General features: G+C 44.6%; 1 protein-coding gene across 2 annotated transcripts in view; it reads right to left on the bottom strand.

The window, feature by feature from the left end:
- Nucleotides 1-24,987, bottom strand: part of LOC141156838 (cytochrome P450 3A29-like) — an 80,408-nt gene that overhangs the window by 11,294 nt on the left and 44,127 nt on the right. For both annotated transcript variants that reach the window (XM_073643264.1, XM_073643274.1), the window contains 2 exons: nt 11,814-12,040; nt 4,826-4,988 (listed from right to left, as the gene is read on the bottom strand). In XM_073643264.1, the coding sequence (XP_073499365.1) occupies nt 4,826-4,988; nt 11,814-12,040 (390 nt within the window). The remainder of the gene's footprint in view (nt 1-4,825; nt 4,989-11,813; nt 12,041-24,987) is intronic.

The raw sequence follows: 24,987 nt of genomic DNA, 5'->3' as shown, positions 1-24,987 counted from the left end.
ACAAATTGCCAGCGTCGCCTTCCTGTGGCCGTGGCTGTTCAAATATTTGGCCATGGGATCTCCTCTTCCACCACTTCAAGCGGAGCAGGCGAGGGGCCCAAATATGGAAATGGACCAGTGAACAGCTCTTCAGATTGTCCAACTGTGGGATCAGTTGCTGTCTGACGACACTCGGCATGGTGGGAGAAAGGAGCATCAGGGTGAGGAGGAGTATGCGGTCGAGACTCACAGCTACTAAGATTTGACCGTGTGGAAGACAGACCGGAGGTGGTGGTGCCCAGGTAACTGGAAGTATTATCTGCTATCCAATTAATAACCTGTTCACACTGATCAGTTCGCAATACTGGTGTTGTTCTGTGCTTCCCTAGTAATTCGGTCAAGAAGTGGGAGCGAGAAGATGTGGCTGTTGGTGGTGGCACATTTTCACCTTGGCCACGGCCCCGTCTTCGGCACGCACCATCACCAGAACGTCCAGTTCCACGTCCCTTGCCACGCGCCTTGCCCATTGTAAAGGAAGTAAAATAGCTTACACTCGCACTATCAATGGAAAAAGGGTAATATAAAGTAGATTAGAACCGTGGAAGAGGAAAACCACAGTTCTATTTCTCTGGCCTACACCCGACTCTTTTAAACAATCTGAACAATCAGGGAGAAACTATTACTGTTTTTCTTTACGGAAAAAATACCAAAAGCTGAATAATAGAGATTTTTTTACCGTAGAATGGCAAAACCACAGTTATTGTTTACTGGGGTATACCAGACAATTTTAAATAGATATATTTGCAGCTGAACAGTGAGCGACACACTCAAACTGTTTTTTTTTAGGCAAAAATGGCCCAAAAGTGGATAATACAGAGGTTTGAACCGTGGAACTGCAAAACCACACTTCTATTTCTCTGGCCTACACCAGACTATTTTCAACAATCAGGGAGACACTATTAATTTTTTTTTTTACGGCAAAAAATGCCAAAAGCAGGATAATAGAGATTTGTTACCGTGGAACGGCAAAACCACAGTTCTATTTCTCGGGCCTACACCAGACTATTTTCAACAGATATATTTGTGTCTGAACAATCAGGAGACACTATTACTGTTTTTCTTTAAGCAAAAAATGCCAAAAGCAGGATAATAGAGATTTTTCACCGTGGAACGGCAAAACCACAGTTATAATTTACTGGTGTATACCAGACTCTTTTAAACAGATATATTGGTGACTGGATAATCAGCAGACACTATTACTGTTTTCTTTACGGAAAAAATACCAAAAGCAGGATAATAGAGATTTTTTACCGTGGAACTGCAAAACCACAGTTCTATTGCTCGGGCCTACACCAGACTATTTTAAACAGATATATTGGTGTCTGAACAATCAGGAGACACTATTACTGTTTTTCTTTACGTAAAAAATACCAAAAGCTGGATAATAGAGATTTTTTTACCGTGGGACGGCAAAACCACAGTTATAATTTATTGGTGTATACCAGACTCTTTTGAACAGATATATTTGTGTCTGAACAATCAGGAGACACTATTACTGTTTTTATTTACGGCTAAAAATGCCAAAAGCAGGATAATACAGAGATTTGACCCGTGGAACTGCAAAACCACAGTTCTATTTCTCGGGCCTACATCAGACTATTTTCAACAGATATATTTGTGTCTGAACAATCAGGGGACACTATTACTGTTTTTCTTTACGGAAAAAATACCAAAAGCTGGATAATAGATATTTTTTACTGTGGAACGGTAAAACCACAGTTATAATTTACTGGTGTATACCAGACTTTTTTAAACAGATATATTTGCGGCTGAACAGTGAGCGACACACTCAAAACTGTTTTTTTTCAGGTAAAATGGCCCAAAAGTGGATAATACAGAGGTTTGAACCATGCAACTGCAAAACCACACTTCTATTTCTCTGGCCTACACCAGACTATTTTCAACAAATATATTTGTGTCTGAACAATCAGGGAGACACTATTACAGTTTTTTTTTACGGCAAAAAATGCCAAAAGCAGGATAATAGAGATTTTTTACCGTGGAACGGCAAAACCACAGTTATAATTTACTTGTGTATACCAGACTTTTTTAAATAGATATATTTGCCGCTGAACAGCGAGCGACACACTCAAACTGTTTTTTTTAAGGTAAAAATGGCCCAAAAGTGGATAATACAGAGGTTTGAACCGTGGAACTGCAAAATCACACTTCTGTTTCTCTGGCCTACACCAGACTCTTTTAAAAATATATATTTGTGTCGAACTGTCACAGACACACTTTTTTTTTTTTGGTGGGGGGGGGGGCACCAAAAGGTTAATAAGATGGGTATTTGTACAGTGTGAAGGAGGAAAAAAAAAAAGAGGATTTAGATGAAAAAAAAAGGATTTTTCCTGGCCCCCGAGACCTGGAGCTAAGTCCAGCAATTTCAGCAACAGGAGCAGCTCACAGGACTGTAATGCAGCGTTTGCTGGTATAACCACTGTGTCTCCTATACAGCCTGCCTGCCTGATATCTGGGATGGAGATTAGTCCTGAGAAGGACTGTTTGTTTGATCTGGCAGCCTTTACAGACCCTACACTAACTATTTTGCAGTATATATCTCTCCCTAAATCAGCAGCGCTGTCCCTACACTGTCTGATCCCAGCCGTCTGTGTCCAAGATGGCGGCGCCCGGTTTTAAATACTCGAGGTGACGCTGTGCGGCCAGTCAATCAATGTAATGCCCACAACCAACATGGCTGCGGCATTACAGTGACTGGCTGGCAATCCGTGCATGTTCATTGGCTCTGTAAAGAGCGCCAAACATGCAGGGCGGAGACCCGAGCTCCCGCCCGAGTAACCCGGAAATGCTCGGTGCTCGCCGAACATCCCAAGTAGCATGATGCTCGGGCGAGTACCGAGCAGTGTCGAGCATGCTCGCTCAACACTACTGCTGCGCCATCATCCCTCCTACGTTACAACGCCCTGCATCCCATCTATCAACTCTGCCCCAGGGGCCCGCTCCACCTGTGGGGAGCAGAAACATCCCAGCTGCCATCCCATCACCCCCGGAGGTCTGAAGCAGCGCTGGTAACTATTACCAGAAACCACAGGTGGCGTCACGAGACAAACTGTTAACAACAACACTAAAACCCCTTTTAAAGAGTGACCCCAGGGTACGGGCCCGGGAGCCGACTGCCGTGACATCCCACCGAAGGTAAAGGCCCGGGTACCGAGTTCCCCCATATCCCCCCTGGGCGAGTCATTTAACACAGCCCTAGCTTACAGTACCTATGCTTGCCTAGCAAATCTTACTGACATTCCCATTATTCTCAAGCTGTTTCTCAGGAGCGCACTGCTCCCTTGCCTCTCATTTGCTAGGGGGAGGTGTGCTGCTGAAGATTAAAGGGAATCAGTCAGCAGGTTTTTGCTACCTCATCTGAGAGCAGCCTGATGTAGGCAAAGAGAAGCTGAATCCAATTATGGATCACCTTATTTATTGGGTGCAGCCATTCTGACACAATCAGAGTTTTTCCATTTAGCAATACAGATCTGAGGAAGCTAACCCCGCCCACACCAGGCTCTGTATGTACAATGTCCATAGACAGTAAGGTGCCTTTCGCAGCAGGAGGCATTTCCGGATCAGGAGGCACACACTGCTGTGTCCCAGCAATGATAAGCTCTTGGTGCTAAAACAATCATTGGAAGTAAACAAAAACCACAGAGCTTGACAAGAGAGGCATTGCTGAAATCTGTGTTTTAAGCATTACCACATGCTGTCTCCAGTTTACATAGCAAAAACCTGCTGACAAATCCCTTTAACCGATCAGACTGGCAGCATAAATGTGCCACTGGCCAAAACTACGCACTCTCCTATTCTCCAAGCACAGGCAGCATTACTGCTATAGCATCGGCGGGGTACGGCAGGTACACCAGATTTAGCAATCTCTAAAATAGGTGAAGACGGCTGTAGATTCTCTCATCTGAGATAATCAGGTCGATTATGCAAATGATACTCTGATCAAACTTTTTTCAGACTTTGATCAGAGTGTCAACATAGTGTGATCAGATTCTCTCAGATGAGAGTATCGGAGCACACTGCCAGGAGAACATGGACAACAAAATTTCTCCATGTTCTCCATTGTGTGCATGTGTGGAAATTGGACTGTACTCAGATGTCATCCGAGTGCAGTCCGATGATTTCCATGCACTCATTGGAAAATATGGTGGTGTGAGCAAGCCCTAAAGCAATTTGCTTGTACTGTAGAGGTGGTCATTAACATAGGGAACAATCTATACATTACAGAATTAATAATCCCTAGAGGATTTTTAGGAGTGCATTTACACATTTACATTTTGGCAAACTGCAGTCTAGCTTTTTCCTTCCACACTTCCTACCACACTTTTTCCTTCCACTCAACTTTCCATTAATATGCTTGGATACAGCACTCTGTGAACAGCCCGCTTCTTTAGCAATGACCTATTGTGGCTTACCCTCCTTGTGGAGTGTGTCAATGACTGCCTTCTGGACATCTGTCAAGTCAGCAGTCTTCCCCATGATTGTGGAGCCTACTGAAACCGACTAAGGGACCTTTTTAAACGTGTTGGAAGCCTTTGCAGGTGTTTTTGTTAATTATTCTAATTTACTGAGATAATGACTTTTGTGTTTTCATTGGCTGTAAGCCATAATCATCAATATTAACAGAAATAAACACTTGAAATAGATCACTCTGTTTGTAATGACGCTATATAATATATGAGTTTCACATTTTGCATTGAAGAACTGAAATAAATTAACTTTTTGATGATATTCTAATTTTGTGAGAAGCACCTGTATATATACTTACTGGAGTGTCTTTACACGTTCGGAAAGAGAAGTTCTGCAGTATCAGGGAGATGACTGATTTCATATTGATCATGGCAAATCTCATCCCTATGCAGTTCCTTGGTCCAGCTCCAAAGGGTAGAAAGGTGTAAGGGTCTTGTGTTTCCCTGTTCTCTTTACTAAATCTGTGCATGAAAAAGATATAACAAAAAACGAAAATGAATACTGCTTGACCAGCTTAACATTTCAACCAAAGTGTAAAGACCCCCAAACACATCAAAGTAAAGCAATCCGACCCCATTGATTGCTGCAGAATTGGCCGGCTACAGTGGCTGTGAAAGTATTTTTCGAGGGTTTGCATCAGATCATGTAAAGTATATGCTTACAACTGTGAACATTTGGTTTACTTTTTTATTGTGAAGCAAGCAACAAATAGGACAAAATAACTGAAAACTTCAGTGAGCATAACTATTCACCACCTTTGAGTCCTTTGGAAGTGCATTGAGCTGTAGGGTGCATTGCTGCAAAAGGGAAAAAAAACAAAAAACCTCTTTAAATCTTCTTCCTTAGCGAGTGTGAACGAGCTGAGTGTGACCGGAGCGTAAGTGCAAATGGAAGTGTGTGACTTGTTTTTCAGTGAAGAGGTATTTGGGAATCCTGCAGAAAATACCTGTGTGAATTGCGGTGAGTTGCTGAATTGTGACCTGCTGAGTGCTTTTCTACCTGTTTAGTTTTATTGGGCTTTTTAAAACCTATTTTCTCACTAAAGTTTTACAGTTTCTTAGTTTACTACCTGTGTATTTAAGGGTTAACTACATTGCACTAAAATCCTGAGGTGTAGCTATACTCACAAGGGGTTAATTAAGGGTGAGGGGTCATAATTAAGGGTTTATAAGGGGCAGCTGGTTGGGGCATCCAGTCCTTTGGAAGTGCATTGAGCTGTAGGGTGCATTGCTGCAAAAGGGAAAAAAAAAAAAACCTCTTTAAATTTTCTTCCTTAGCGAGTGTGAACGAGTGCAAACGGAAGTAAGCGCGTGACTTGTTTTTCAGTGACTTTGGATTCAGGGAGTTTGGAAGGGAGGAATTTGGACTGAATTGCGGTCTGTATTTTATTAATTCTTTACATTTCTTTTTACTTAACATTTCTGTCTAGTGCAATCCCGATTAGGAAATGAGTTCCATTATTGGTAATGCTATCCAGTGTACATCTTGCCACATGTATGCAATCCTTGAACAGCCGGGCGGGGTTGCATACTGCTGCGCGAGATGTGTGCATGTTGTGCGTTTGGAAGCCCAGGTACTGGATCTAAATGAGCAGCTGGCAACACTGAGATCCATTGACAATATGGAAAGGAGTCTGCTGCTCACTGAGCAGCAGCTCACTGGGGTAGATGTGGGGGAGGGTGGTAGTAGGGAGCTGCAGGACAGTGAGGCCGCTAGCTGGGTGACCGAAGGGGGGGTAGAGGGAAGAGTGCCAGGGAGGCTAGTCCTGATCTGGCACACCCCAATAAGTTTGCAAAGTTGGCAGATGAGGGGGGTGACGGTACAGGAGTAGCACTGCTGCAGCAAGGCATGTCCCCTGAAAGCCGGAGGAGTGTCAGCTCCAGTAAGGAGGGAAATAGGAGAGCAGGGCAGGCCAGGCAGGTGCTGGTAGTGGGGGACTCAATTATTAGGGGAACAGATAGGGCAATCTGTCACAAAGACAGGGATCGTCGAACAGTGTGCTGCCTACCTGGCGCTCGAGTCCGGCACATCGCTGATCGGGTTCACAGATTACTGGGAGGAGCTGGTGACGACCCAGCGGTCATGGTGCACATTGGCACCAATGACAAAGTTAGAGGTAGGTGGAAGGTCCTTAAAGATGATTTCAGGGAATTAGGCAGCAAGCTTAAAGCAAGGACCTCCAAGGTGGTATTCTCTGAAATACTACCTGTACCACGTGCCATGCCTGAGAGGCAACGGGAGATTAGGGAGATAAATAAGTGGCTCAAGAACAGGAGTAGGAAGGAGGGATTTGGGTTCCTGGAGAACTGGGCCAACTTCTCAGTTGGCTACAGACTCTACGCTAGGGACCGGCTGCATCTCAATGGGGAGGGTGCCGCTGTGCTGGGGGAGAAAATGGCTAGAAGGTTGGAGGAGTGTTTAAACTAGGGATTGGGGGGGAGGGTATTCATTTTATAGGGGGGGAAGATAGTGCCGATAGTGACCTGGGCACAAATAAAGAAATTGGGGGTGGGGTTAGAACAGTCAATAAAGTAAGAAGGAATAGAGGTACAGAGAGATAAAATGCATGTACACTAATGCCAGAAGCCTCACCAACAAAATGGAGGAATTAGAATTTATTTTGTTGGAAAATAATTATGATATGGTGGGGATATCTGAGACGTGGCTGGACGAGAGCCATGACTGGGCAGTTAATTTACAGGGCTATAGTCTGTTCAGAAATGACCGTACAAACAAGTGAGGGGGGGTGTGTGTGTTTTTATGTAAAATCATCCTTAAAACCCATCTTGCGGGAGGATATATGTGAATCTAATGGAAATGTAGAGTCCCTGTGGGTGGAGATAAGGGGAGGGGGAAAAAATAATAAATTACTGATAGGGGTTTGTTACAAGTCTCCAAAAATAATGGAAGCAGCGGAGAATATCCTCGTAAAGCAAATAGATGAAGCAGCGACTCAAGGAGAAGTCATTATTATGGGGGACTTCAACTACCCTGAAATACATTGGGGGACAGAAACCTGTAGTTCAAGCAAAGGTAATAGGTTTTTGACAACTATGAGAGACAATTACCTTTCACAACTGGTTAAGGACCCAACAAGAAGGGGGGCACTGCTAGACCTAATATTAACCAATAGGCCAGACCGCATATCAAATATATGAGTTGGGGGTCACTTGGGTAATAGTGATCACAAATTAATAAGTTTTCATGTAACCTTTAATAAGATGTGTAGTAGAGGGGTTACAAGGACACTAAACTTCAGGAAGGCAAATTTCCAATGGTTGAGAGATGATCTTAGTGCATTAAACTGGGACAATATCCTGAGACATAAAGCTACACAAAGCAAATGGTAGACATTTATTAGCATCCTGAATAGGACCTGTGCACAATATATACCCTATGGGAATAAACATGCTAGAAATAAGAGGAAACCGCTATACATAAATAGAGCTGTAAGGGGCGCAATAAGTGACAAAAAGAAAGCATTTAGAGAACTAAAGCAAGTAGGTAGTGATGAGGCATTAAATAAATATAGAAAATTAAATAAATTCTGTAAAAACCAAATCAAGGCAGCAAAGATTGAGGCAGAGAGAATCATTGCCAGAGAAAGTAAAAATAATCCCAAAATATTCTTTAACTACATAAATAGAAAAAAACTAAAAAATGATAGTGTTGGCCCCCTTAAAAATAGTCTGGGTGAAATGGTGGATGAGGATGAGGAAGAGGAAAAAGCCAATATGCTAAATGATTTTTTTTCAACCGTATTTACACAAGAAAACCGCATGACAGAAAACATGATTAGTGATAACAAAAATGCTCCATTAAATGTCACTTGCTTAACCCAGCAAGAAGTACGGTGGCGTCTAAAAATCACTAAAGTTGACAAATCCCCGGCCCCGGATGGGATACACCCGCGAGTACTGCAGGAATTAAGTAACGTCATAGATAGACCATTATTTTTAATCTTTAAAAATTCCATAATAACACGGTCTGTACCACACGACTGGCGTAAAGCAAATGTGGTGCCAATATTCAAAAAGGGGACAAAAACTGAACTTGGAAATTATAGGCCAGTAAGCTTAATCTCTACTGTGGATAAAATCCTGGAGGGTTTCCTAAGAGATGCTATACTAGAGTATCTGAAGAAGAATAACCTCCTGACCCAATATCAACATGGGTTTACGAGGGACCGTTCCTGTCAAACTAATCTGATCAGTTTTTATGAGGAGGCAAGTTCCGGACTGAACCAAGGAAATGCAGTGGATGTTGTGTATATGGACTTTTCAAAAGCTTTTGATACGGTTCCACACAAAAGGTTGATACATAAAATGAGAACAATGGGGATAGGGGAAAATATATGTACAGTACAGACCAAAAGTTTGGACACACCTTCTCATTTAATGATTTTTCTGTATTTTCATGACTATGAAAATTGTACATATTTATTAATGACCTTGTAGGGGGCATACAGAGTAATATTTCAATATTTGCAGATGACACTAAACTCTGCAGGGTAATCAATACAGAGGAGGAGGACAATTTTATATTACAGGAGGATCTATGTAAACTAGAAACTTGGGCTGATAAATGGCAAATGAGCTTTAATGGGGATAAATGTAAGGTAATGCACTTGGGCAGAGGAAATAAAATGTATAATTATATGCTTAATTGTAAAACACTGGGCAAAACTGAAACTGAAAAAGACCTGGGTGTATTGGTGGACAACAAGCTCACGTTTAGTGGCCAGTGTCAGGCAGTTGCTGCAAAGGCAAATAAAATTTATGGGATGCATTAAAAGAGGCATAGATGCTCATGAGGAGTGCGACCACACTTAGAATACTGTGTACAGTTCTGGTCTCCGGTGTATAAGAAAGACATAGCTGAACTAGAGAGGGTGCAGAGAAGAGCGACCAAGGTTATTAGAGGACTGGGGGGTCTGCAAATCCAAGACAGGTTATTACACTTGGGGTTATTTACTGTGGAAAAACGAAGGCTTAGGGGTGATCTTATTACTATGTACAAGTATATGAGGGGACAGTACAAAGACCTTTCTACTGATCTTTTTACTCTGAGGCCTGAGACGGGGATAAGGGGGCATCTTCTACGTCTGGAGGAAAGAAGGTTTAATCATAATCACAGACGGGGATTCTTTACTGTAAGAGCAGTGAGACTATAGAACTCTCTGCCTCATGATGTTGTAATGAGTGATTCACTATTAAAATTTAAGAAGGGCATGGATGCCTTTCTTGAAAAGTATAATATTACAGGTTATATATACTAGATTCGATAGGGCGTTGATCCAGGGAACTAGTCTGATTGTCGTATGGAGTCGGGAAGGAATTTTTTTCCCCAATGTGGAGCTTAGTGTTTGCCACATGGGTTTTTTTTGCCTTCCTCTGGATCAACATGTTAGGCTATGGGTTGAACTAAATGGACTTAGTCTACCTTCAACCTTAAAAACTATGTTACTATGTTAAAGTCAGTACTTTGTAGAGCCTCCTTTTGCAGAAATTAAAGCTGCAATACATTTTGACAGACCGAAATAGGTTTTGCTCAAGAATATCCCTCTATTTCGAACCATCCACCTTTCTCTCTACTTGGACCATTTTCCTTGTCCCTGCTGCTAAAAAACATCCCCACAGCATGATGCTGCCACCACCATGTTTCACTTTGAGGATGGTGTTATTGCGGTGATGAGCTGTGCTGGTTGGTGCCAGACATAGCATTTACCGTAGTGGCCAAAAAGTTAAATTTTGGTCTCATCTGATCACAGCACCATCCTCCATACATTTGAGGAGTCTCCCAAATGTATTTTAACAAACTCAAAATGAGCCTTACAATTTGTGTGTAAATAAAGGCTTTTTTCTGCCCACTCTTCCATAAAGGCCACATCCATAGAGTGTGAGGCTTATTGTGGTCGTATGGACAATACTCCAGTCTCTGCAGGCGAACTCTTCAGCTCCTTCAGGGTTATTTTTATTATTATAGCGCCATTTATTCCATGGCGCTTTACATGTGAAAAAGGGGTATAATACAAGAACAATTACAATAATCTTGAACACAATGTGACAGCGACTGGTACAGGAGGAGCGAGGACCCTGCCCTCGAGGGCTCACAATCTACGAGGGATGGGTGAGGATACAGTAGGTGAGGGTAGAGCTGGTCGTGGGTTAAATTTTGGTCTCTGTGCTGCCTCTCTGATTAATGCCTTCTTTGCCCGGGCTGAGAATTTTGGTGGACGGCCCTCTCTTGGCAGATTTGTCATGGAACCATGTTCTTTCCATTTGATGATAATAGATTTGATGGTGCTCCGGGGATCATCAGAGATTGGGATTTTTTTTATAACTCAACCTTGACTTGTACTTCTCATCAACTTAATCCCTGACTTGTTTGGAGATCTCCTTGGTCTTCATGGTGTTGTTTGGTTAGTGGTGCCTCTTGCTTAATGGTTTTGAATTCTCTGTGGCCTTTCAGAAAAGGTGTATATATACTGACAGACCATGTGACACTTAGATTCATAGGTGGACTACCTTTCACTGATCATGTGACTTATGAAGGTAATTGCTTGCACCAGAGATTTTTAGGGGCTTCAAAATGGGTGGATACATTTGCACATGCCAATTTTTAGTTATTTGATCCAATAAATTTAATTTGTACCTATATTTTTCTCACTTCACTTCACCAACTTAGACTATTTAGTGCTGATGCATCACACACAAATCAAAAGTACAAAAATATTTAAACACAGGTCGTAATTTAACAAAATAGGTAAAAAGCCAAAGTGGTTGAATACTTTCGCCAACCACTGTATTTAATATGATTGAGTTTTTCTCTTTATACTCATTGGCCCCGATTCATCATTGCCTTTGTTATTTTTTTGTGTAGTTCTGTGTGATTTGTGCCCTTGTTTTATTTGCACTCAATTCTTTATTCTATTTGTGCCCTTTTTTTAAAGTATATTTTATATGTGCTTGCCTGTTTTTTTCTGCTTTGTGGGCAGAGTTTATCAATTCCAGATGTTTTCTCCTGATTTTTAAAATGTCGCAAAACTTGGCGCAACTTCACTTCAGTCCCCCTGATGTACTTTCATATACGCCCAAATTTTAACACAATTTTTGCGCCAAAAGTACCAAAAGCAGTTCAAGACAAGAAAAAAGCCAATTTGTGGCATCATGCCAAATTCATGATTTGCTTGTGTCCTTTTGATGAATTTGGCACAAAAATGACAAGTAATACAAAAAAAGTATTTTTTTCACAATAAATGCCCCCACATATACAGTGTATGATACCTTTCAGGTCGGAAATCCTCTGAATCAGGCCACAACTCAGGGTCACGGTGCAGCACAAAGACTGGGATAACAGTCACCATGTCCTTTGGGATAGTCACTCCATTGATCTCAGTTGTGGTTTTGCAAACACGTTCCAGTCTCCCAGCTGCGGGATAGAGTCTTAAGGTTTCATAAAGCACCATATCAAGGTACTCCATCTGCTTCAGAGCTTCATATGTTGGAGGAGCCTGAAGACAATGAATACATTGAATACTTTGATTTTTGTACTTGAGATCATCTTCTAATGTAATCAGACATTCATAAATTTTCCCCACATTCGCCATTGATAGCAAGTTGTTACAAATTATGTTATTAGTACTGTATTTTTCAGACTATAAAATGCATTTTTTCCCAAAAATTTGGGAGGAAAATGGATGTGTGTTTTATAGTTCTGGAGCTTTACCTGGCTCGCTGTGGGGGGGAGATGGACGGCGGTGGAGAGGGGTCATAAGAGGCAGGAGCAGGGTCGCCACTGCAGGAAGCTGGCGGCAGGAGTGGGGCGATGCTGTGGGCCCTGGGCTGGGAGAAAGGGGTGTCCAGGCTTTGCAAAGCAAGGGAGGGAGGAGCAGAGCCCCCGCTGTGCACAGTGACCTCTCCGTGTTCTCCAGGAAAATGGTGCCGGAGTCAATGCATGTGCAGATTGAGATATTGGCTCAATGACGAGCTGAGACCTCACTCTAGGCTATGGATTTTTACACTGAAGGTACCTATTAAACCAGCATGACAGCGCTTTTATGCCCATACGTTTAGTTTAACATGCCTGGTCCTGATGACAGCTTCAAAATGTTATTTACTATTTTCCGGTGCATCTTAAAGTGCGAAAAATATGATAATTAATTTTCCATGTGAGGCATGTTTGTTATTTTGGCCATTATTATGTCTATTTTGGCTTTAATGTGGAAGTTTGTTTAGAATCTTGGAAAACCTGCTTACTAATGGTTTGTACATACTCACATACTGGAGTGCTGGCCGGGAAAACACTGCTTAAAATATGCACTTTTTTGAGTGGGGGAAAAGGTACTGCACAAACACTGAAAGAATTAGCATGCTGCAGAATTTAAACCGCCAAAAATCTGCAAGGAAACTCAAGCAACATGGGCATGAGATTTCAGGAATCTCATTCACTTTGCTGGGACTATAAGGACTCATGCAGACGTCTGTGTATCTCGGTCCGATCATGGACCGCAATGCACAAACTGGCCTGCTCCAGGTTTCGTGGGCCCCGGGCGAAAGAGTCTCAGTGGGCCCCTTTAACACATACCACAATTCATGATGCAAAGATACAGCAGATAAATATATATATAATACAATGCCAAAGATTTCAATGACTTCTTAAATTACATGAGTGATATCTATAGTAACTTCTACAATAGCTCAGAAATCGGCAAATCCTTGCCGCGCACAGTGCAGACTGGACAGTATAGTCCTCCATACAGTATTATGGGCACCACATAGTCCTCCATACAGTATTATAGGCACCACATAGTCCTCCATACAGAATAATGGACCCAATATAATGCTCCATACAGAATACTGGGCCCCATATCTTGCTCTGTACAGTATTATGGGCTCCATATATTGTTCCTTACAGAATAATGGACCCATATAATGCTCCATACAGAATACTGGCCCCCATATAATGTTCCATACAAAATATTGACCCCCCATATAATGCTCCATACAGAATATTGGCCCCCATATAATGCTCCATACAGAATAATGGACCCCATGTAATACTGAATGCAGAATACTGGCCCCCATATAATGCTCCATACAGAATACTGGCCCCCATATAATGCTCCATGCAGAATACTGCCCCCCATATAAAGCTATATGCTGTATGGGCCCCATATAAATGCTCCATGCTGTATGGGCCCCATATAAATGTTCCATGCAGGATGGCCCCATATAAATGTTCCATGCAGGATGGGCCCCATATAAATGTTCCATGCAGGATGGCCCCATATAAATGTTTCATGCAGGATGGCCCCATATAAATGTTCCATGCTGTATAGGCCCCATATAAATGTTCCATGCAGGATGGGCCCCATATAAATGTTCCATGCAGGATGGCCCCATATAAATGTTCCATGCAGAATGGGCCCCATATAAATGTTCCATGCAGGATGGCACCCTATAGATGTTCCATGCAGGCTGGGCCCCATATAAATGTTCCATTGTTCCATGCAGGATGGCCCCATATAAATGTTCCATGCAGAATGGGCCCCATATAAATGCTCCTTACATAATGGGCCTATATAGTGCCCCATGCCTCCATACATAAAAAAATCAAATACTCACCTCTCCTGCTGCCGCTGATCTGCTCTGGACTCCTCAGCGTCGCCATCTTCCAGCTCTCTTCGCTGTGACTGCTCAGCAGAGGGCGTGCTGGAAAGACGTCATCGCACCCTCTGACCTGAGACGTCACAGTCAGGAGATGCGGAAGAGACAGGAGCTGCGGAGGCACGAGGAGAGGTAAGTATTGTGCTGGGGCCCTGAGCAAGCAAGGGGGGGGGGGGTCCTCTGCTCACGGGCCCCATAGCGGGGTGTCCGATGGTGAGTGGGCTCCCCGCCAACTGAGGGCCCCGGAACTTGCCCAGGTGCGTTGGGTGCTGACGCCGTCCCTGAAATACAGTATATGAAGCTGTCATGCTCCAGTCAGGAGACCTGTGACCAAGATCCACGGATGTCTGCATGAGCCCTTAAAAGCTTCGTATGATGGCAAAAACACAACATGTGAACAAGCCCTTAAAGCTGAAGACAGGAGCAGGCCATGTCTAACTGGAAGAATATTTTGCTTTTTTGACAAAAGAGGACAATTATTTTAACTGAAAAAGTGCTGTGTTTAAAGTGCTGAACATAATATTAAATGCTATTTTCTGCATCAAATAATAGTTCTACTATTAGAATGAAATAGTAATTGTCAGTCATCACACTGTTGATGAGAATGTGCTGGAAAAGCATTTATTTCGATATATATTTATATTAAGTAAATGGCATTACTTCTCATTACTTCTCTATGTTGTACCATTATACTAGTTATTTCCTGAAAATAAAAACAAAAATTGGAACCCAAGCAAAGTAGAGAGTCCAAATGCACGACTATATATCAAGAACCAAAGTTGTTGTAAAAGGGTAAAAATATGTCCAAAACAGAACCCCTGACAAAGTATTTGTGAAATGCTTGTTGTGTGTATGGTGTATGGGGGGGGGGGGCCCTTACCATTTTTCTGCTACTATTGGCACTCCAATTTAAATTACGGCAGTCTATATATTATACTCTTTTGGGCATTTTGTATACACTGTCTTATTATTGTGACTAGTTCCATGTTACTATGGGTATTTCCCCATCAATATGTCTTTGTGCCGGTTGTGTTGGATGTATTTATAGTAGTTGTAGTTATTTTCTCGGGTAAATATTTTTGGCCCTGTTTGTATCTATGATTTTTGGTTCTGTACATGTACTCCCAATGTATCTATTTAACTTTTCTATTTCAAACTTTCCAGACCTCAAACACCCAAGACTTTCCAGACCTCAAACACCCAAGACATTGTACTGAATATTAGAGATGAGAGAATGTTTTGATGTTCGAGTTCGGCGAATAAACCTGAACATCAAAAAAATATTCGTGTTTGGCCACCTGATCACGAACCAGAACCCGAACAGGGCCCCAAACATCCCTGGTTTCCTGCACTGTCATATTTTTTGATAGCGCAGGAATCAGGGGCTGTGACCGGTGGTAAGATCGCTATCGCTGGTCACAGCGCTGCGGGATCATGCTGACAGGTGTCAGAGTGACCCCGAAGCTGTAACAATGACGCGGGGTAAAAAGTTTACCGCGGGTCACAGGTAGTGTTGAGCCACCCCCGTAGTGTTCGAGTTCGGTTCGGTTCGTCGAACACCCGTGTGTTCGCCGAACTGTTCGTCGAACTGTTCGTCGAACACCTTCGAACACCGTTAAAACCAATGGCAGGCAAACAAAAACACATAGAAACACATAGAAAACACCTTCAAAGGTGTCCAAAAGCTGACAAACTGCTCAGAAGACACAACTAACACATGGAAAAGTGACAAGTACATATAGTCATGCGAAAAGAAAAGAGGTGGAGGAGTAAAAGGAGGGGGAGACACAGATATAGGCATGTCATGCCCTTCTAAAATCCAAAAAGTGAGAAGCCGACACGTTCAGTCCGCTCCTGCCCGTGCCACCTCCGTGTCGCCGGGTATGTGCCAGAGCTGCGGTGAACCCTGACGGCCAGCCCCCCTCTCCCAATACTGGTGCCTGTCCGCTGGTGGGTCGAGCGAGCCCCCCTGTGGTGGAGGCAGCTCTAAGCTTTTTAATTTAAATTGTCTCTCTAATTTGAATAAATACACTTTAAATCCATTTACAAGGATCTATTGGAGGGCAAGTCTCATGCCAGCAGCCGCGTAATTCCAGCTCCAGTAGCGTCCACTAAAGCTGCTGCAGTTAAAAAGCTTTTATAAGGATCGAGCTCGGCTGTCCACCGCAAGGCATCCTACTGCCAGTCCGAGCCCCTATGCCTTGGGGTGCCTCCTGATGCTCTTCACTGAGTATCCCGTGGTCCCGAAGCATTTCCTTTGAAAAAATGAAGTGTCCAAACTACAGGTGGTGTAGCTTGCTTAACAGCCGGGATAATCCGCTGACTAGCAGACACTGCTACTAGGCACAAAGTATTTCCTGGGCTAGATGCAGTTAAAAATTTGTAATTAGATACTCTCGTTGGATGCTGAGAAAGCATTCCATAGAGTCTCCTGGCACGCCATATATGATTCTCTTAAAAAGCTTGGGGTAGGGGTCTAGGGGACCCTTTTATAGCCAAAATCACGGCCCTGTATCGCAATACGTCACCTAGGCTGAAGATAAATGGAACTGTAGAACCCTGAGGGCTCGGTTGCTACAGAGGTATTGCACCTCACCCAGAGGTGTGATATCTCACTCTCAGGTAAGGATGTAGTGTGGATCAGGACCCGACACCTGCATGCATTACACCACATTGCCGTGGGGCAGGGCGACCAATATGCCCCTGAGATGGGCACGACAGTCCCTGTCCCTGGCTGGAGTGGGGGGAGGGAACACTGAGGAAGGGGAACCCTGTAGTGCAGGAGCAGGGAGGAAGCAGTTCCTGGGTGCATTGAGAAGGGAGTATAAAAGGTGGGCACCATCTTAGTTCAGTGCAGAGAAGTCTGAGCAGAAGTGGCAGGGAGCAGGGGCTCTGCATGAGCTCTGCTCCGGAGGCGGGCCTAGTAACAGAGGCCCAGGGCTGGAAGAGGGAGAAGGAAGGAAGAGGAGCGGAGAAGGCTCCAGGAACGAGGAACGAAGGGATCTCAGGGGTGCGAACGGGCGAGTCGCCACCGCACGCCCGAATCCACCTGCGTGGAGGGGTCAGGCCAAAGGGGGAGACCGGTCCCCGAAACTAGTGGAGGCAGGAAACGACCCTCAGCTAGAAACAGGAGGCTGTGACATTTTATGTGGCGCAGCCCCTCGCTACACCCGCTAGGAAGGCACCACATAGGGTCAGGGAAACTGGCGCCAAGTTTACCAAGAGGAGGCCCGAGGCAGCCGGACAGAAGGGTTGGTAAGAAAGGCCAGACAAAGGACACACAAAGGGGGTCCTGTGAAGCACTCCAAAGTTATCTGGGAGTTGTCTGAGCCCCTCACCTGGTGAGCACAGTACGACGTGGGCAGCCGTTACCTGCAGACGTGGTCCGGATAATAAGAACTGTGAGTAAAGGCCCTGGACTGCATCACTGACTCCGTGTCATTACTGCTGCTGCCCTGCACCATCACCCCCATCCTCCGCATACACTGCCCTGAGGCTATACTCCTACTGGGGAGTTATGCTACGCTCTGCTGCACCCACAACACCAGCCTCAGCGGTCTGCCCTGGAGCGGCGGTTCACTCTGACCGCAATCCACGGGTGGCGTAGTCAGACATTTAAACATCAAAACCACATAAATAGTTCCGCCACTGGTTTGACCGCCCTGAGCCACGGAACCGGGTTGCCGCCACGGAGACTACAGCCACCAGCATCCACCAAAAAGGGTCCGGCTCCGGGTGTCCCAAGGCCCAGGGGGCGCGTCAGAACATTTTCATCACCTTTCACAATCACCAATGGGACAAGGCAGGGATGTTCTCTGTCCCCTCTCTTATACATCCTAGTGACGGAGCACCTGCTCTCATCAATTCGCCATAACCCCAATATTAGGTGGATTGAGGTGGGAGGCACCGAGTACAAGTGCTCTCTATTTGCTGATGATGTCCTAGTATATATCACTCAATCACATATATCCATCCATGCTGTTATGGCTGAAATAGATCACTTTGTTACATGGTCAAATTTTAAAATCAATGCAGCGAAGTCTAAGGCCCTCGATGTCTCCCTCCCCAAATCCATATAGGATTCCATCCAGTCCAACTTTCCCTTTGCCTGGCCCTCACAGGGTATCAAATACTTAGGAATTCCTATTCATAGAGACCTCTCCCATCTATGTTATCTTAATTTTGGGCCCTTTATTGAACAACTCCATACAGACCACGGTTGGCAAGTTAGAACTGTAAGATTCACTACGTGAACCACTGGTGTTTTGTGGAAAAGCACATGTACACTGTGTTCCAAATTATTATGCAAAAAGTGTTTAGGAGTGATAAGGGAAGAATTTGTTTGTTTGTCAGTTAAACTCATTGATGGTGATGTGTGTCAGGGCTCTTTATATCACTGTAAGCAATTGCAGACACCTGTGCTAATTAGTTTGGCAGGTGTGTCCAATGAAAGGCAAGACTACTTAAGAAGGCTGTCTCACATTATTAAGCAGCCTACATTTTCTGCCAAAATGGGAAAGAAAAAGGATGTGTCGGCTGCTGAAAAGCAACAAATTGTGGAGTGTTTAGGTCAAGGCATGACTACAATCAACATTGTGCGATGATCAGGATGAAGTGTCTTGGCAATCAAGAAGTATGTAGCTGATTCACAGTACACACGTGTGCGTGCTGATAAGGGCAAATTGAGGACTCTTTCCTACAGGCAATTACGTCAGGTTGAAAGAGCAGCGGCAAAAAAGCCTTGTCATAGCAGCAGACAAGTTTTTGAAGCTGCTTGTGCCTCCAACGTCCCCCGAACAACAAGATGCAGGGTCCTTCAGAGGTTTGCAGCTGTGCATACGCCATCCTGTCGACCTCCTCTATCCACTTCACACAAGCAGAAACGGCTCCAGTGGGCCAAACATTACATGAAGACTGATTTCAAAACTGTTTTGTTCACGGATGAGTGCCGTGCAGCGCTCGATGGTCCAGATGGATGGAGTGGAGGATGGCTGGTTGATGGACACCCCACGCAAACACGGCTATAGCGCCAACAAGGAGGAGGTGGAGTAATGTTTTGGGCTGGAATCATGGGGAGAGAGATTGTCAGCCCCTTTAGGATCCCTGAAGGCGCTAAAGATGAACTCCATAATGTATGTGGATTTTCTCAAACAGCACTTCCTGCCATGGTTCAAGAAGAAGAACCGTGTATTTCACAGCAAGATCATTTTTCTGCATGATAATGCACCATCTCATGCTGCACATAAAACATCTGCATCTCTGGCTGATATGGGCATAAAAGGGGACAAACTTATGGTGTGACTCCCATGCTCCCCTGACCTCTACCCCATTCAGAACCTTTGGAGCATCATTAAAAGGAGTGTCTATGATGGCGGGAGGCAGTTCACATCTAAGCAACAGCTCTGGGAGGGTATTCTGTCCTCATGCAAAACAATTGAAGCAGAAACCATCCAAAACCTGACAAATTCAATGGACGAGAGAGTTCAGAAGCTCCTTTCGAACAAGGGGTCCTATGTGAAAATGTAACATCACCTAGAATAAAGTTTTGAGTTGAAAACTGTTTGATTTCAGTTTCTAACAACCTGCTAATGCTTATAATTTCAAAAATGACCATTTTTTTGGTCTTTATTAAAATGAAAAGGTTGATCGAAAAGTTTGGGGGATCTAAGAGTGTGGCAACCCAGTAGTCATGATTACTTCGAATTCTGACAATATGAGGGTCATGCTGCAGGTAGTGCAGCAAGAAGGCACTTATGTGTCTTGCGCATCTCGGAGCCCCAAAATTATTTTCCGGGCTAGATGCAGCTAAAAATTATTATTAATTTTAAATCTGGTGAAGCTTTAGTATAGATGGCCTAATAGGATCAGTGCTGCACACTGCTACAAAGCCCAAATTATTTTCCAGTCAAGATACAGATAAACATGATTAGTAATTTTAAATCTGGTGGAGCTTATTATAGATGGCCTAATAGAATCAGTGCTGCACACTGCTACAAAGCCCAAATTATTTTCCAGCCAAGATACAGATAAACATGATTAGTAATTTGAAAGCTTAAAACGGTTGGTAGGGTGATTTTAACCAATCATCAAGCTTTTACTCTCCCCAGGATGACACAGGGGTAGAAAAGTCGTTTCGGATCCATGATTTGTTCATCTTTATGAACGTGAGTCTGTCTACATTATCAGTGGAGAGCCGCGTGCGCTTATCTGTCAGCACACCACCAGCAGTGCTGAACACACGTTCAGACAGAACGCTGGCTGCGGGGCATGACAAGATCTCCAAGGCGTAAGTGGCTAGCTCCGGCCATTTATCCAGATTGGAAGCCCAAAAAGAGCAAGGGTCCAGTGACACAGTCGTGGCTTCAATGTTTACTTGGAGATACTCCTGTACCATCGTCTCTAGGCGTTGACTATGTGTCAGACTTCTTGTCTCCTGTGGCCTTGCAAAGGATGGGCTAAAAAAGTGGCGAAATGATTCCGCAAAATTGATGTTACCAGCAGATACTGTGGTTCTGTTACGGTTTGAGTGCTGAACACTTGATGGTCCCACGGTTGGCAAGTTGGAACTGTGAGATTCACTACGTGCACCACTGGTATTTTGTGGAAAAGCACATGTAAGATTCTGCAACAGTCTCTGCTGATACTCCTGCATGCGTGCATCCCTTTCTATGGCAGGAATAATTTCTGCAAATTTACTTTTGTACCGGGGATCTAACAGTGTGGCAACCCAGTAGTCAGGATTATTTCTAATTCTCACAATTCGAGGGTCATGTTGCAGGTAGTGCAGCAAGAAGGCACTCATGTGTGTTGCGCATCCAGGAGCACCAAGTCCCTGTTGTGTTGGTGGCGAGGTAACAATCATGCTTCCTTCCTCTGTCCTCTCCCCCCAACCTCGCACAACAGAAATGTGATCAAGGTCTCCCTCATCTGATGAGTCTTCCATCAGTTCGTCCTCCACTTCTTCCTGGGCTCCTGCACCTTCCTCACTAGTTTGGCTGCTACCATGCGCCCTGGTAAAACCATCTCCCCCACCCTCACATGCCTGCCGCCTTGGTGCTGCCGACCGTCTGGACCTTGCAGATGTTAGCCCTTCCGCATACAACTCCTCCTCCTCTACTTCCTCCACCTCCTCTTGTGCCACCACCTGACTCCGAATTCTGTTTAACATGTGCTCCAGCATGTAAATCACCGGAATAGTCATGCTGATAATGGCATCGTCAGCACTAAACATCTTCGTCGCCATTTCAAAACTGTGCAGAAGGGTGCATAGGTCCCTGATCTGAGACCACTCCTCCAGCGTGATTTGCCCCACCTCTGGATCTCGTTGGCCCAGGCTATACGTCAGAACGTATTGCACCAGGGCTTGTCGGTGCTGCCACAGTCGCTGCAACATGTGCAGAGTTGAATTCCACCGGGTAGGCACATCGCATTTTAGCCGGTGAAGTGGCAGGCCCAACGACTTCTGTAGAGATGTAAGTCGCTGAGCTGCGGGATGCGAACGGCGAAAGTGAGCACACAGCGACCGTGCCCTCTGCAGAAGGCCATCTAGTCTGGGATAGGGCTAAAAATTGCTGGACAACCAGGTTCAACACGTGAGCCATACAAGGCACGTGTGTGACATTGCCCCGGCGAAGGGCCGCACCCAGGTTTGCAGCATTGTCGCACACGGCCTTCCCTGTTTTCAGGTCCAGTGGAGACAACCATTCATGAAATTGGTTCTCCAGAGCTGACCACAACTCCTCAGCTGTGTGACTCACATTTCCCAGACATTTCAATGTAAAAACCGCCTGATGACGTTGAGCCCTACTGCCAGCATAGTAAGAAGGTGTGCAGGATCCCTTCTGCGCAGTTAGAAAGCTTGTGGCATAACCAAACAGGCTTTGGGTGCAGGTGGAAGACCGAGAGGAGGTTGAGGAGGCAGAAGCAGTGGAGGAACTTTGACATAAAGAGGATTGACGCACAACTCGTGGGGACGGCAAGACTTGGACAGCAGCCCCTTGTCCTGCTGTCACCATAGTTACCCAGTGCCCAGTCAGCGACATGTAACGCCCCTGTCCATGCCTACTCGTCCAAGTGTCTGTGGTGAAATGCACCCTGTCACACACAGAGTTTCTCAAAGAAGCGGTGATGTTGTGTGCGACATGCTGGTGGAGCGCAGGCACACCTTTCTTTGAGAAGTAGTGCCGACTGGGCATCTGGTACTGGGGCACTGCGACGGACATAAGGTCTCGAAAATCCTCTGTGTCCACCAGGCGGAAAGGCAGCATTTCTGTAGCCAAGAACTTGCAGATGGTGAAATTCAACCTCTTAGCTTTCTCATGGCTAGGAGGAAATGGTCTTTTACTTGTCCACATCTGAGGGACCGAGGGCTGGCTATTGTGCTTAGACGGGGTTGATAAGGGTGTCCCCGGCAAACTGCCGGTCTGTGAGGAAGATGCAGGCGGACATGTTAGGTTGCCTTGATCCAAAGGTGGTGCTATCGATGTCGGACAGCGCTCAACACCAGCTGGTGTTACCACCTCCAAAGAAAATGATGACCTGCCAATCACTCTGGCTGTTGCGGGTAAAGAGGTGGCAGGTCTGCGCCCCAAAACAGGTGTGACTGCTGTCCCCCCAGTCACAGAGGATGAAGAGGCCGCGGATGCACAAGATATGGCAGACGGTGGTTGGCCCGGCCGGCTAGGCCGCATTGTAGCACACTGAGCTTCCCACTGCAACTTATGCTTCATGTCCATGTGCCGGTTCATGCATGAAGTACTCAAACTATGTATTTTTTGGCCTCTACTTAGCTTTTGCTGACAAATGTTACAGATAACACGAGTTGGGTCATCTTTATCGATCTGAAAAAATGCCCAGGCTATGCAAGGCTTAGCACCCATGCGACCTGAAGAGCCACCACGACTTGTGGTGAGAGGCAGAGTTGTGTTTGAGGATGCAGTTGTTGACGTGCTTCCAGGACTACGTCTCTGTCCAGGAAGGCGCAACCTGACCTCGTCGTCACTAGCATCTTCCTCCACCTCCTCTGCTGACCTCATCTCTTGGCTGACTGTGGGTTGACAGTAAGTGGGATCTCCAACCTCATCATCATCACCCTGTGCGTTATCACACCCGTCGTCCTCAGAGCCAACCTGTTCCTGCCCTGACAAAAAACTAAAGTTGTCGCTCCAATCAGGTATTTGAGTCTTATCATCGTCTTCCTCATTGTCTCCACCAACAGGAGTTACAGTTTGGGAATGAGGGTCTATATTATGGTCAGAACCTTCTGCGTCTGGTCCTGGATCCGACTCATAAAGATTCTGGGCATCAGTGCAGATCATTTCCTCGTCTGGATTCACAGAAGCGCTGGAGTCGACCTCTGATTCCCAGGCTATAGTATGAGTAAACAGCTCTGCAGACTCAACCATCTGTTCTACCTCATACTCAGACGGGCAGCTGGAGATTTGGGAGCTGTGAGGAAGCAAGTGCGATTGGGGTGACACCTTTGAGGACTGGAGTATTTGTGATGTTGAAGTTGATGTGGAGGAGAGCCCACTTAAAGGAGCACTTGATATCCGTTGAAGCACCTGCTGTTTTTGTGCCTCATCTGGAATTTGTAGCGATTGGCGTGGCCGTAAGAAAGGGATCTTATCACATTGTCCGCTAAAAGAAGTAGACATTTTAGTTTGGCTGGAAGATGGTCTTTCTTCTGCAGATGTTACTGTTGCTTTAACACCTACCCCACGGACACAACCTTTTTTCCCCTTCCCAACACGCCTATTCCCCTTTCCACCAGCAGCAGGCCTTTTTCCACTCATTTTGGTGGTTAACTAATTAACAACTCTGGAGTTGTTTGCACAAAAAAACAATGGATGGGAACCGAGCAGAGCTGAGTGGCCAAACTGTGGTATTAGGCCAAAACTATTGGCTGGGTTAGATGCAGAAAAAAATTATATTCAATTTGCAACCTGATGGAGGTCAGTATAGATGGACTAATAGAGAAAGTCCCACACACTGCTAGAAGGCCAAATATTTTTTCAGAGCTAGATGCAGAAAAAAATATATTCAGTTTGCAACCTGATGGAGGTCTGTATAGATGGATTAATAGAACAAGTCCCACAGACAGCTAGAAGCCCAATATTTTTTCAGAGGTAGATGCAGAAAAAAATATATTCAGTTTGCAACCTGATGGAGGTCAGTATAGATGGACTGATACAACAAGTCCCACACACAGCTAGAAGCCCAATATTTTTTCAGAGGTAGATGCAGAAAAAATATATTCAGTTTGCAACCTGATGGAGGTCTGTATAGATGGACTAATACAACAAGTCCCACACACAGCTAGAAGCCCAATATTTTTTCAGAGGTAGATGCAGAAAAAAATATATTCAGTTTGCAACCTGATGGAGGTCAGTATAGATGGACTAATACAACAAGTCCCACACACAGCTAGAAGCCCAATATTTTTTCAGAGGTAGATGCAGAAAAAAATATATTCAGTTTGCAACCTGATGGAGGTCTGTATAGATGGATTAATAGAACAAGTCCCACACACAGCTAGAAGCCCAATATTTTTTCAGAGGTAGATGCAGAAAAAAATATATTCAGTTTGCAACCTGATGGAGGTCTGTATAGATGGATTAATAGAACAAGTCCCACACACAGCTAGAAGCCCAATATTTTTTCAGAGGTAGATGAAGAAAAAAATATATGCAGTTTGCAACCTGATGGAGGTCAGTATAGATGGACTAATACAACAAGTCCCACACACAGCTAGAAGCCCAATATTTTTTCAGAGCTAGATGCAGAAAAAAAT

Source organism: Phyllobates terribilis, unplaced genomic scaffold (genome assembly GCF_046119375.1).
Source record: "Phyllobates terribilis strain yellow unplaced genomic scaffold, ASM4611937v1 Scaffold_1__5_contigs__length_1240528914, whole genome shotgun sequence".
Lineage (NCBI taxonomy): Eukaryota > Metazoa > Chordata > Amphibia > Anura > Dendrobatidae > Phyllobates > Phyllobates terribilis.
This window is presented reverse-complemented; position numbering and strand designations above follow the sequence as displayed.